At 43.8% G+C, this 14,243-nt stretch overlaps 1 protein-coding gene across 9 annotated transcripts in view; it reads left to right on the forward strand.

Annotated features, from left to right (window-relative positions):
* Positions 1 to 2,252: 2,252 nt before the first annotated feature.
* zmynd8 (zinc finger, MYND-type containing 8) overlaps positions 2,253 to 14,243 on the forward strand; it is a 31,720-nt gene continuing 19,729 nt past the window's right edge. For 2 of the 9 annotated variants that reach the window (XM_079510934.1, XM_079510940.1), the window contains exons 1-4: positions 3,113 to 3,324; positions 3,991 to 4,284; positions 12,923 to 12,993; positions 13,360 to 13,511. In XM_079510934.1, the coding sequence (XP_079367060.1) occupies positions 4,271 to 4,284; positions 12,923 to 12,993; positions 13,360 to 13,511 (237 nt within the window). In that variant the 5' untranslated portion in view covers positions 3,113 to 3,324; positions 3,991 to 4,270. Of the gene's footprint in view, positions 2,319 to 3,112; positions 3,325 to 3,751; positions 3,895 to 3,990; positions 4,285 to 5,145; positions 5,269 to 6,786; positions 6,842 to 12,922; positions 12,994 to 13,359; positions 13,512 to 14,243 lie in introns of those variants that run through there. The other 7 variants (XM_079510941.1, XM_079510942.1, XM_079510937.1 and 4 more) reach the window with 6 other exon arrangements.

Here is a 14,243-nt window from a genome sequence, read left to right on the forward strand (position 1 = left end):
CTTTGTGTGTGTGTGTGTGTCTGTCTGTCTGTCTGTCCCTATGTTTAGAGAACCAACAGTTGAGAAAGTGGCGCTGTTGAGCTTCACACTGTGCACAGGTGCGTGATGGGAAGCTGAGTTTTTAGTGTAACACCAGTCTTTTTCAGCACGAGTGTCTGTCTGTACAGGAGTTCAGTACAGTATAACAATTACAGTATAGTTCCACCGCTCACTTCACACTGTCACACAGGTGTGCTTTTTGTCCTAGTAGGCTATAGAAGGTGGTGTAAGTGTTCTTCTTCGTGTCCGGCCATCCTCTATATCACGTCTTTGCAGTGGTTGGCACAGGCGAGTGCAGCGTTGTAAGTGTTGTAAGTGTTGAACAAAGGGTCACTTTTTCTTCTTCTTTTTCAGGCTGGTCCGGTGCATTGATTGATTGATTGATTGATTTATTAACAGTTTGCAGAATTACAGTACATTTCAAGTACAACTCAATACAAAAAAACTGTTAACTTTGAGTGGAGGACACCATAAAGCATTACACTTGTTTACAATAGGGCCCACCATTTTCAATTCATCAAAACATTTAGAGACGACACTCTCTGATATTTTGAGTATTCATATTGACCCCGATCCTGTACTAATTATTCTGGGTTTGTCAGACTCCATGCCTAGGTTGACGAGAGCACAGAAACAACTCTTCTCATATGGTCTGATTACAGCAAAAAAACTAATTTTGACGCACTGGAAAAAGGAGGAGGCTCCTGCATTTAAGCATTGGCTAAATTAAATGACTAGTACGCTTCATCTTGATAGAATAAGGTATTTCCTGAGAAACAGGGAGAAACAGCTGAGAACAACCACTGATGTGGTTGACTGTACGACATTTTCTTTCAGATGTTTTCCATTTTTCAAATTACTATTTTATTCTATAGTATGCGGTGTCACTGAGCAGTATGGGTGGGAGGGTTGAGGGTTTTCTTTCTCTTTTTTGTCCTTGTATTTTTTCTTTCATTTTTTGTTTTCTATAAAAGAACAATGTAATTCATATCACAATGTTTTATCTACAACAATTTAGAATCTGTTCTCAATAAAAACCTATTTGACAAAAAAAACAAAACATTTAGAGACGTACGAATATACACAACTATATAGTCAAAACAGGAAATCATCATAGAGGAGGTAAAAAGGTAAAAGAAACATACAGTGAGGGAGAAAAAGGGGTGGGTGGGTGGAATTGCAGCCGTCCGTAGGTGCCCTTTGAGAGCAGTTTTGATGGAGTCAAGGGATTTGCATGTCTTCATGACTGTTGGTAGGGCGTTCCACATTTTGGTGGCATAGGAGCGAAATGAATTTAGTCCCTTGTTTGTGCCGAATCTGGGTTGCACGTTGTTGAACTTGACATTAAGGAAGTATTTAGACAGGTACATATCAAATGGTATGTGTAGAAGGAAGGCACTGGAGCAAACTCTGACAATTAAAGCAGTTTAGGGTGCAGGCAAATACTGTTGCAACAAGCAGCAAGTGTTGAAGCGGCAGCTCTATATTCTGATAAGCATTGCTATAGTGTTTGTTCAGTAGCAGGAGTCTCTCTAACTCGGTCGAGATACACATTTTATTCAGGAGGGACCTTTTTGATATATACTTTATTTTTATTATTTTTGTTTTTTAATAACAAGCGGGTCATCTTGGACATCACAGTACAATAAAATGAGTACACTTCAGTAATTCTTTTAACACACATTATGTCACGGGCTATTCAGTCCAGAAGAGTGGGATCCTATATTAAAGCAACATCAGTCCTCTACAAAGTTCTGCAGTCCATGGCAGTTTGCCAACAGATATTCCTTTGCCAGCTATGCTGTCTCTAATATTATGCCACCCATTTTAATAACGTATCTCTCTTTCTCTACATTCTTTAAACCAGATATTTAGAGGAACCTTTGTCCAACTTAATTCTTTTGAATGCACCCTAATGAGAGTTTTATCACCCATGCAGAATGGCTTGGAGAGTAAGAAGAAATGTCACCCTTTTGGCCTATTATAGCGCCACCAGGAGGCCACAACCTGCCCTGCCCTGGTGGAGACCTGTGCCCCGAGGGGCACTTTTTCTAGTTTGTAGCCTACTGTTTTTATAGTGCGAAAAAAACCCTATGATTCATCAGTTAGGTTTTTGCACACAAGCTCGAGGACGCCATCTAGAGGACTACTGTTCAAATTACGAGCACGTTCAATGAAGTGGGAAGAAGCACACGTTCTATCGGAGGGAAAGACGCCGTCGTCTATTCTTGTTCTGGAGTCTGGACATGATGATGATGATGATGCAGCAGAGAACTTTGGTGAGCGGAATAAAACGTGAAAGCGTTTGGTTAAGATATGAGCATGCGAAATATTATTTGGCAAACGGACAGACCCCGGAATGCATTGCACACCTTGGGACTAGTTGGTATTTCCTGCAGTGGCAGTGCTGTGTTCTCTAGCTCGTGTAGTCTAGCTGGCATACTAAAGCTAAATTAGCGGTATTGGAATTCACACCTTGTTCAACACAGAGTAGTATGGTTCAGCAATAAATATGCCAAAAAGGAAAAGCCACATATTAACGTGTGCCTATTAGAGAGGTCATGCAGGGACAGGTTGTCAGTCAGTGTTGTCGACTTGTTGTCAACACAGTGACTCACAATGCACATTGTGATTTGTGGGTTACACACATGGAATCGAGAATCATGGATAGCACTGAGCAGCAGATATGTCGTTGTTCCCCCACAAGAGGGCGTTGTTATAAAGGTTAAATCATCCTGGGTCGGGGCCATAATCGGGCCCCAGTTAGCTCTGGTCCATCCATAGCCCTAATCCCCTTTGCTGCCGTTGCATTAAAGGCATAGGAGCTATGGACCAGAGCTAGGGCCAGTATGGTCGGGACCAGAGCCTTAGATATAGACAGAGTTACGCAAACTGCGTTCACTTCATGGGACCAGTCCAATGGCGGCTTCTCTACATAGACTTCTATTGAGAAATGGAGACAACCAACTGGGACAAGTCCTGGACCGGAAGTAGGCAGAAATGCATTGGACTCAGGCAACAGCCCAGCTTTAATGATCTTAAATCCCTTTATTTTAGATTGTTTTATAGTAACCGTACAACAAACATTAAAGAGACTTTAGTTGTTACTGTGCAATACTTTAAAACAGTTGGTATGTTGCACACATGCTTAAACTCTTATTTGCGCCGCCCTCGTTGAAAACAATGTATTTCCAACTCCAACTTGTCTCAGTTCAGGCTGCATGAACAGCGCTCGAGCGCTCAGTTTCTGCCCCCTCGTCACAACTCTTCTATTAGATGGCTCTGGTAGGGACGAAAATAACTCCATTTGTGGCTATGTGTTAGCTCTGGTCCATAGCCTTACTGCTCTTGCTGCCGTTGCATTAAATGCGACGGCATAGAGCTATGGACCAGAGCTAGCTATGTGTGCTTACTGCTTATACCCATGTTTATCTTAAACGAAATAGCTAGTGTTTCGAATTTCGAAAAAATTGCAGTTTCGAAATAAATCTATGATAGTCTTGATCCAAGGCTATCATGACAACATACAGGACTACGTTTCTAACATGGCCTTCGTACCAGTTACTAGTTAGATAGCTTTGTACACGCAATGTAGCTGTTTGGAACCTCTCAAGTGACGAAACAGATTTCACTTAAGCAAGCGTGTGCTTCCCCGTGGCTCGTGCTATTTGTATAACAGGTTTTTATTCACCCCCCTTCCTGTCAGCGGATAGTTTAACTTTAGGGTGGGATCTACTGAGACAAAGGCCTCCTTGAGCACATACAGGCCTGGGGCCTGTGCACTACTTTTATCAAAACATCTTTTTCAAGGCCTCTCCTTGAAAAATACAAACTGATTCAATGTTGAATGGCAAGGTGAAGAATCTGACAGCTGTGCTCAACAATTTTGGCAGTCTGATCTATTTTACGTTATGTTTTATTTGGACCAAGCTCTTTTCTGTGTGTTTACAGCGATTCAGCCTGCCTAGTGCGAAACAAAAGACGAGCAGCAGCCAGGAAATGAACTAACCAATCAGCACCGGCGTTACATCTCCTCTGTGCGAGCGGCCACTCCTGGCGCGCCTTGCTTCTATCAGAACAGTGAATCATACACGCACACACACGCACACAGTACACACAGCCTGCCTGGAGAGAACCGTGGCTGCTGTGCTGTCTGACTAGGGTGAAGGCTGACAGTGCTGTCCTCCATGTTTTAATAAGCATTGACATATCACACTGAGTTTTGTTAGGCATGCATCCACAGAGGTAAGCCTGATTTTCATTCTTTCACATATACTGCTCTGTTGATAAAGCTACCAGCCACCATGTGAGATCTGTGCCTGAGTAATACATAAGAATAAAGGTTTGGCTGAGAGGGAGGGAGAGAGATTGCTTCTCCCCCCACAGCACAGGAATGGAGCCTAGAAAGGGGTGTAAAGCACAGTACAGTGCTTGTCCCAACTGGGTGACTGTCTGGACACACAAGGCATGGACAGTCACTGAGACATTCGTAGTCATATGAGTATGAGTCCTGTTTTCTATTGTCAAGCCATGGAGAGGATTGAGTTGTTGTAGGAAGAGGTTGGCTTTCACAGGCCTGTGCTGTCAAAATGGCAGGCCTGAGTAGGAAGGGGGCACACGGCTGTTTGTAGCTGCAGGGTGAGAGAGGGAACACAGAAAGAGGGGAATGCCTGGTGGAATTAACAGATGGTACAACTGACAGCACAGCAGGAATAATTTAGGCCTCACAGTGGCACCAGAGCAGGGGAAGGGGGGACGCGTTGTTAATCATATGCCAACCTTAAGTAATGATCATGAAAAGACCTCATAGCTGTGTTCTATCAAGACTGTTTTTAACGCATGTCATCCAGAGCTCAGTACATCCTTAACAGAATTAAACCCTTTTTAAATGACAAAACATGTATTAAAAAAAAGAAAAGGAGTAGGTCCTGACAATTTCCTAAAATAAAAACAAGACAAACGTTAAATGCAAAATAATCTTATTCTTTCATCGCATGGGGAGAATTGACTGGTTCTGATGGTGTGCTCTGTTTCACAGTGCTCAGTTCTCTGCTGCCGAGCGGCAGCCATTTCATAGAGCTTCCCTTTTCTGTCCCTCGGTTTCAGGCATGCTGGGTATTTGTATGTGAGGGAGAAGGGAAGAAGAGGGGAAGGACTTGCTCTTGAAAAGATACTGGATAGAAAGCCCATCCTGCACACAGAGTAGAATATCCGTTTGATCTCAATCAGGTTTGAATGCATGTTATTGATACATAACTATATGTGTATGCTTTTAATTTGTATTTCCAGTATGTATCAGTCCTGAGTGGGTTCACTTCTCTGTGTGTGAGGTTTTCACTGAAAAGGTTTAGATCAGTTTCGACATTTCGTTCATTTATTCCAGTTTTGTAAAGATGAGGAGTTTATACACGTGAAATGTGTCAAGGGCATCGTTTAATGCATCATTGTTGTATGTGAGGTTGCCTGCTGACAAGTATGCAGTCTTGCATGTATGACCATGGGGGAAAAATGGCCCAGATATAATGTCACACATGTATTATTGCCCAGCTAGGGGTTCAGCAGCCTTCTGCAATTTATTGAGAGCAAATCTTTTCACCCCCTGGCTTTTTTTTGTGTGAATGGTGTGCGGTAATGCCTCTAATCCCATCATTCCACTCTGGAGTGTGGACTGGCATTACTGCACTAGAATCTGTTTTGCATCGACACTGTTCGTTGGGTAAGAATGTGAAAATCCTTTTCATGGCAGTCTGTCATTTTCAAATTATTCCCCAGACCCCTATACCACCTGACCTTTCCAAATGTCCTGCTTAATCCTCACCCCACCCCCACATGTTGTTGTGTTTTCCTTCTTTCCCTTATTATATGTACGTACCTCTCCATTCTATAGCATTGTTCAGGTTTGTGTTGCAGTGAAATAACAGTTCAAATACTGAATAGAAGAGGTCTGTCTGAAATTAATTCTCAAGAAAGAATCATACAATGTCACTTTCACAGCTGGGTCTGTGAATGTTTCTGATCAAGCTCATAAAACCTCAAGCCAGCATTGATTTTTGTGAAGGTATGCTAATGGTAGAAGAGAACACACTACTGATGAAAGAAAAGGATTGTTGGCAGTAGCCTGTATATTACGTAAATCGCAGCCATTTTGACTCAGAGGCCTGTGACATTTGCAATCCTGTCTTTGTGCTCGGTGGAAAGGCCCTTGCTGCCTACCACCCTGCTGGTCTTCCTCTAATGCACTCGCAATCGCAGTCAAATTGAGGTGTGTTTATGTGCTGTGTATGCAGCAGCAGGGAGAGAGTCTTCAAAATGGACGACACACACACACACACACACAGGCTGAGAGTGCAGTGCAGTGAGGGAGGGAATTTGATCTTCACCCTCAAGCCTAGGCAACTGCATCTCCTGTTTGATTAGAGAAGACATGCTCATGCTGTCAAGGTGGCCTGGGATTTAGGGAAGTGGAAGGTTAGTTTCAGTGGTTTCTCAGCTGTAGGTGAGCAGCAATACACTCTGCATTGCAGCACTATCGAGAGCGGGGAGAAGAAAGCCTGTGTGGCACACTGAGCCCACACCCAATCAGGCTCCTCCGTGTGGTGCTCAGACCAATCGGTAGCCCACAGCTGAGGTTAAAGATTGAGAATCGCAGGGAGAGAGAGCGAGCAGCAGGGAAAAAAGGCCTTCTGGAAAACCTGCACACATCCATGATGGCTCATACCCCCAACGACCTCAATAACTGAAACCAAAAGAAACAGATTAAAGAATAAGCTGAAGAATCTGTGTGTGAGTAAGGCAACAAAAGGTATGCTGTTGAATTCCTATATTGGAAGTATATAGTACTATGTTGTATCAATAGTGGGTGTAGGAATGTCAGTAGGAGGCAGTTGGTTATATTGTGTGCTCTGTTGTTTTAAATGTCGAAAGTGTTTTGTCTGAATGAGCAGCTTTGTTTTTTTTATGTTTTTATTTCATTGTTATGCTCTTGTTTCTGTATCCTGGCCTGGCCAAGGGGAGGTGTTGCTGAGGTTGTGATTGTCTGGTTGTTGTTCAGGGAGTTTAGATGAAGAAGAGGAAAGTGATGCTATTTTGTTTTCCTCTCATCTCAGCATGATTCTAATGTACTTTTCCTAGTGATGGGAGGATCAAAACATGGAAAATGCAGTAATTATCACTTACTGACACTATCATTGTTTTTAACATGTAAGACTATTGTAACAGTGCTCTCTGCAAGAGCTAAATAAATACATTGAAGCCAATTCCATATACTGTGACAAAATTGATACATCATCAATGGAGTTTATTTAGCCTGGGGGAAAAAAGATGATTCACGTCTGAGGTGATAGTGGGTAAAACCTGTTGATTTCATTAACCATTATGAAATGGTTAATGAAAACAAAGAAAGGCAGGAGCGCACACCAATAGTGGGGAGGTGCTGACCATGGGAGACAAACTTGAAAAAAGGGGAAGGAGAGGTCGCACAGCTCGTAGTCATGCGAACAACTTTTTTTTTAATTAGATTACCAACATTTCGGCAACAAAATGCCTTCTTCAGGGTATGACATAGTTAATACCTAATCAATTTCTTTAAGCACTTGAAGTCATAGGAAGCTGGATGGATGCCTTTCTTTAAAGGCCCAATTAATGTAGACTTGGACATTGAATATATGTCTTCACTTACTAAGGTGCCAAGAGGTCAGAACTCAGGAAAACCACAAGAGATGTGAGAAGAACTGAGCTTACAGTTAGTCAGGGCCCAGTGCTCAGTGACCTAGCTTTGAGGTGAATCAGTCATTTAATAAACACTACATCCATATCTCTACAATTGCAGTAAAATAATTGATTCATGTGTTATGTATCTTTAATTTGACTTGAACATGAAACTACTTGAAACATCAGTCTGAGCATTCTGCCTCACTACTTTCTGAATAATCAGATTCACCCTCTTCATCATCTGCTTCACTCTCTTCTACCTCGTTGCTCTCTTCACCTGACCCTGTTGCACTTGCAGGTAGATGTGTACTAGGGAGATCAGGTTGTGTGGGGTGGACAAGACATGGACAGGGCTATAGCAACCACCATTCCCAGCCATGTCCGAGTGACTAGGAAGGAGTGAAGCTTCAGGGATGAGTGAAGTCGGAGGAGTGGCTTATTTTCGGTATCAGCCGGTAACACGTGGGAGTCTATCCCTGTTACAATGCGCTAGACCCCTGGGAGATGGATGCTGAGGTGGAGCGCCACACCTACCATCAGCTCCCAGTACGTCCTACATAACTTGCCGCACCCAAGCCGTGCTACTCACGCTAAGTTGGCGGTGCCCGGGTTCGAACCTATGAACTTGTGGTCCAAAGCTCTACCGACTGAGCTACCCGGACTCCTCAGGGAGGAGTGGCACTGTGGCAGACTATATATGCCAAGTAGTTGGCAGTGTTGGTGGATATCTGCATCTGGAGGGAATGATTTCTTCTTCGTTTTCCCACTTTATAGCACAGACTTCAGCCATCATGCTACCGTTCTTGTCACAATAGATCACGTGTCGTCCTTAAGGTCAAGCCTATCTCGTAGAGCTGCATAAACGGAAGAGGATGGTCTCAGCCTGGCCTAAGCAAGTTGACTGACCTCAATCAGGTTGATCACAGCCATCATGCCATGAAAGCTTTTCACACATCTGAGCAGCTCTTGCCTCAAATTCCTCCCCTGGCCTTTCCCTGCATGGCCCCTTGGAAAATGTCAATCGTTTGCTCAGATGGATTTTCTTTATTTTTAAAGATTTATCTTTGGACTTTTATGACTTCATTGATAGGACAGTAGTCTGACAGGAAATGGGGAGTGACATGCAGCAAAGGGGATCGGGATTCAAACCCGCAACACGCTGTCAGGCTTGCATTAGGCAAGTTGGAGTCTACAATGGGATCCTTGGAGGCAAGCATAGCTGGCTGTAGGGTGGGTGGGTGAGGCTGGGTCAAACGTTTAGCAGACTTAGCAGTCAAACTCATGCATTCATGCGACCTGACCTGCACACACTACAAATTTTCTCAAATTAGTTTTGGGCCACATTCATAGTGCTTCTAATTGGCTTATTTTTGCTAGGCCGATAGGGTGCTGTGAGCTGCCTGTGTTTGGGCAGCTCATTATATCAAAATGTGTCTTCTCTTCATACAAGATTCTAGGTGCTCTGGTTCAAAAGTAAAATGTTCACTATTATATGGCACCAGGAACTATTCTGGATTGTCCATGTAGAGATAAATGCCGGGAGTTTTGCTTCATGAAAAGGTCAATAGAAGTCAAATCAATTGTCAAAACATCTCTTTCGGATTCTACCGTACTATTGTGGTTTAACGCAAATATGTTTGCTTAAACATCAACAATATCTCAGGTTTAAAGAAATGGACATAATGCCTATTTTATATGCAAGGTATGTTTGAAGTGCTAGATATGCTCCAAATGCAGGCTATATTGCGGAGTCTATATTTAGGCATTAGCCCTAAATTGTGAAACATAAGATGTGCTGATGAATACCTACCCGGTGATATTTTAGGAAACGGTTTGTTTTTCAGTTGTCAGTCAGTAAAGTACTGGAGTCCAGATTCTAGACTAAAGATGGTCCTAGAAAGTTGATGCTGTTGAAGTGGTAGCTAGTGTATTGGTGACACAATTTAGCAGCCTTTAGTTTGTGGTTGCTTTTAAAAGTCCTGATGAAGATCTAATCTGATTGAAATGTTGACAAATAAGAGGAAAATTTTCTCTACTGGTGTGCAGGCTTTTTCCATTTGTTGAATTGCTGTTTGTTCCCTGCACCTCAGCGTTTCTTTCTATTGCATGGGTCACATTGCTCAGGAACTGTTGCCTCCCAAGGCTTCTCACCACTGTACAAGCTGGGCACTTTAGGGCCATAATCATCAAGCACAACAATGCAAAACTAGTTTAGTGTGACAAAAGAAATAACTCGCACAGACGGGTGAGACAGTTTAAACAATAATGACTCAGTCATAACTGCCAGGTGCAGTGCAGACTCAGACTTTTTAAGATGTCTGCCTTTTATTAATAGTATTAAGTGAAGAATGACGGGAAAGAGGGAGAGAGAGAAGGAGAGAGACATGCAACAGAGGTCGTCATGAACGGGACTCAAACACGCGACACACTGTCAGGCCAGAGCCTATATGTGGCATGCGCCTGGACCACTTGGCCAGCGGGCACCCAGAGTATGGGTTTTTATGCCGTTCAGACTATGGGTTATATGGGTAAGTCTCCCATTGGCTTAGAAGCAGCCAATCATGAAAAAATGTCTACTAAGGTCATCTTTACGGTCGCGAGAAGTAGAAATGTAGACCAGGTGGCAAAAAAGAAAATGTTCATGATTTGCGGCATTTTGTACAAAACGGGCCACTCCTCCAAACTTTAATGTCAATCTTAGCCAATTAGCATGGACTATGGGAAATCAAAGAAACCCGTCTTGACCACATGACTATAGAGATGATGTATAACGATAAAATCTGAAGAAGTAATATCCAAAAATGTGTTTTACACTAGAGGTTTTCCATTTACATCTATAGCGGAGGCCCGTACATCGTAGACACACACAGACCGTTCCTGTAAACAGACGAATGTTACCTTGAATTGTAGACACGCAGTTTGAATACTAATTAAACAGTGTGTCTAGCACACTTCATTAGTATTCATTGGCAGGTCTATTCACATCAGACGGCAGACGCCACACAACATTACCACGAATCACGAAAAAGTATTGAAGTCCCCTTGCTGCCTTTAGCCCCTGCTCCTGCGTATCAGATACACCCTTTTGTCAAGGGCATGTGCTAGTCGTCATTGTGTTCTAAACATCATATGGCGTGTTGTGTGATGAGTTCCACTTCCACGGTAGAACACACCACTGCCTTTCGTTTGGCTGTTGGTGGGTGATAGGCGAGGGATGGGGCGATGGGCACAGTGGACATCTGTACCCCCTCCCCCATCAAACAGGGGCAGCACGTGTCACGTGACAGTCAGTGAATAGCCAATCACTGCGCTGTATCTGTCCAAAAGGTGCAGGTGAAATTGTATAGGGCACTTTATGTGGTGTAGCTGCTGTAGCAGAAGAAGCTGGTGATAACATGACATCAGGGAAACACAGAGAACTGTGGCCTATGATGCCAGGGGACGGGGGTGTTGTGGGGTGTTGTTTTGGTGAAAATAAAGTAAATATTGCAAGCACGTAGAAGTTGTTGAATGGAGTCACAGATAGTGTCACTGAGGACTGATGTCGTGGGAGGGGAAGTGGAGGCGTGTGGTGTGCCGTGACGTGTGAACATAGAGCACAATCAATGCGGAGGGGAAGCGAGTGACGAAGGAGGAGCAGTAATAAGTACAGTGGGGGACAGTAGTTTCGGACCAGTGTTGGCGACGTCACAGTGTGTGAGTTGCGGATCTGAACTGTTGTGGGCGTGGCATTATGCCCAGATTATGCCAAATGTTCTTGTGGGCGTGGAAAAAGCCAAATGTAATAATAGATAAGTCAGCCTCCTGGTGGCGGTATGAATCGCAGATGTGGAAAATGCAGGGCAAAGGTTTTTCCTTGGCCTCTAGGGAGTGCACATACAACGTTGTACACAGATAAGGTGCAGTTATAGGTAAAATACTAAAAACACAAATCGGGCAGTTATAGCGCCACCATGAGGCTGATTTGAAAAATAATGTGCCATTTCGTCCTCTGCCTAGTGGGAGCTAGTGTGGCAAAATTTCACAGAAATCACACACTATGTAGATGATTTGAGGCAGTTTGTTTATATTAAAACGGAGCAGTACTTCAAACTTTAGAAGCCAATGATTGCCACCCCTAATAGCAGCTGATTGTGCCTTTTGCCAGCTCTAGACGACGAGAAAAATGTGTGATATGGAAATTAAAATAAAATAAAATAAATGAATCAATCAATAACGTCAACGGTAGTGCTGGATTTTTTGATTAATTACGCCAATAACGTCAACGGGAGTCTAAAGGTTAACAAAAATACCGATTTGCTCAGACACATATGACGTAAATTCTCCATTCATTGTCCTTGGTTTGTGTTAGGACAAAAATCTACACTATAGCTGAATATAGGAGGGGCTAGCGCCCCTCAAAAATCTGAAAGACTGCGTAATATTTGCACAAAATCTGTAGGTGTACTGTCCAAAAATCGGCCTCCTGGTGGCGCTATAACGGTAGCCTGGTTAATAAACCAGACCGAATCAGCCGTTGGCAAAAACAAATTGCCTACCAGCGGATTACGGTCTGGCGAGGCTCAGTAGCACGCCTCTTTCCTACAACCGAGAACAGGTCGGACCAATCGGGACACGGTATGCAATATGGGCGGGCTTTGGTACAGTGACGTTCAATGCTTGAGACCTTTGACTGACAGTAGCTCTGACCAATTGCGTCAAAGAGAAAATGTTTGAACCCGCCCCCCGGGAAATGAAATCCAAGTGGAGCCAGCCCAGACTAATATACCGCGACAGTGTTGTGTGATATTAGTCTGGCTTATTAGCCAGGCTACTATAACGGGCCCATGTGAAATAATTGGGGCAGAGGTCAGAAACACGGACGGACGGAATGCAAAACATACTCTCCCCATGCCTTCGGCCTGGTGGAGCCAATTACAGAACTTGCTTTGCTCTGATCAGATATGTGACGGCATCACACTCTAAAAGCATATTCTTATGTTATCAGTGTAAATCATTTACTTGAATCATCAAATACAAAATACAAACCCAATGATAGTCGTTACAGTTTGCAATAGGTTTAGTCGCCCTATTGTAAGTCACCAGGACATTGAATGTACTGTACGGCTATATGAGGACTCTTAAGGTTATTGTGGACAAATCCTTGATGATGCCTTTCTCCTCTCTGCGTCAGTGTGTCTGAGGAGGAGGGGGGGACAGAGATAGATGCAGCAGAGGCAATGGAGATCTCAACACGATCCAAAGGTAAGAAGATACCACACAAGGCTGTTTTTAGAAAGCTCAACAGAGCTGTTTTTATCCCTACCTACGGGAGTATGCGGTAATAGTGAAAGTGTTTAGTCTTCCCTTCAGGGGTGTGTACATGCGTTCACTGTGGTTTGCGTGTGTGCATGTGAGCTGCAAAATAAACAAGATGGAGGATTACTTTATATACTGCTGCTTTTTACATTTATTTTATGTCAATATCATTATGGTTACTAGCTGCAACCCCCTGTATGAGTACACTGCAACACTCCTGCATTGGAGATCTGGTGTAATTGTGTCAATGCCTCTTTTTGGAAATCAGAACTGTGTCATTGTGTTTGTGTGAACTTCGACCCTTGTGTGTAGGTTCAGACCCAGGGTCAGCAGAGAGGATGGTCCAGAAACGCAAGATGCCCAGTCCCTGTCACTCATCCAATGGTCACTCCTCTGCTGAAACCTCCCCTAGCCCAACAAAACGGAAGAAGAAACCAGGGGCAGTCGGCAGTAACAAAGACCAGGTACAGCCCCCCATCCCCCCGAACAATCTCTTCTTCGTCCATAAAGAAATATTTTAATCACTTAACCATAAAAATGTTGCTAGATCACAACACGTCGTGTGTGTGTGTGTGTGTGTGTGTGTGTGTGTGTGTGTGTGTGTGTGTGTGTGTGTGTGTGTGTGTGTGTGTGTGTGTGTGTGTGTGTGTGTGTGTGTGTGTGTGTGTGTGTGTGTGTGTGTGTGTGTGTGTGTGTGTGTGTGTGTGTGTGTGTGTGTGTGTGTGTGTGTGTGTGTGTGTGTGTGTGTGTGTGCGCGTCCGTCCGTCCGTCCGTCCGTCCGTCCGTCCGTCCGTCCGTCCGTCCGTCCAAAATTGGATACCAGAATAGTTTCAAATGGAATCACCTACCTTTTTATTGAAATATTATATTAGCTGCAACCAAGCAGCTAGCATAAGCAGCGGATTCGAACGTTATCTCTGCATTGGAACGGCGAAATGATCCGTTATCAGCACGTTTGAATGGTGCCAAAATGTCCATACTGGCATCCTCACCACATAGCCTGGTCAAGGTTTCTCCCTGGTGGACATGTCATTTCCAACTATTGTCGGTGCATGGAACAAGGAGCTACTAATATATACTATTCTCTGCCTATCAGGACGTAACTCGGACGGCGCTGAGTCAGGTCTGGTGGCCTTCGCAACGCTCGGCACGGCGACTCGCTCAGCTAGCGCCTCGCTCAGCGGTGCCTCACGTAG

The sequence above is a fragment of the Electrona antarctica genome, assembly GCF_951216825.1.
Source record: "Electrona antarctica genome assembly, chromosome: 9".
NCBI classification, from domain to species: Eukaryota; Metazoa; Chordata; class Actinopteri; order Myctophiformes; family Myctophidae; genus Electrona; species Electrona antarctica.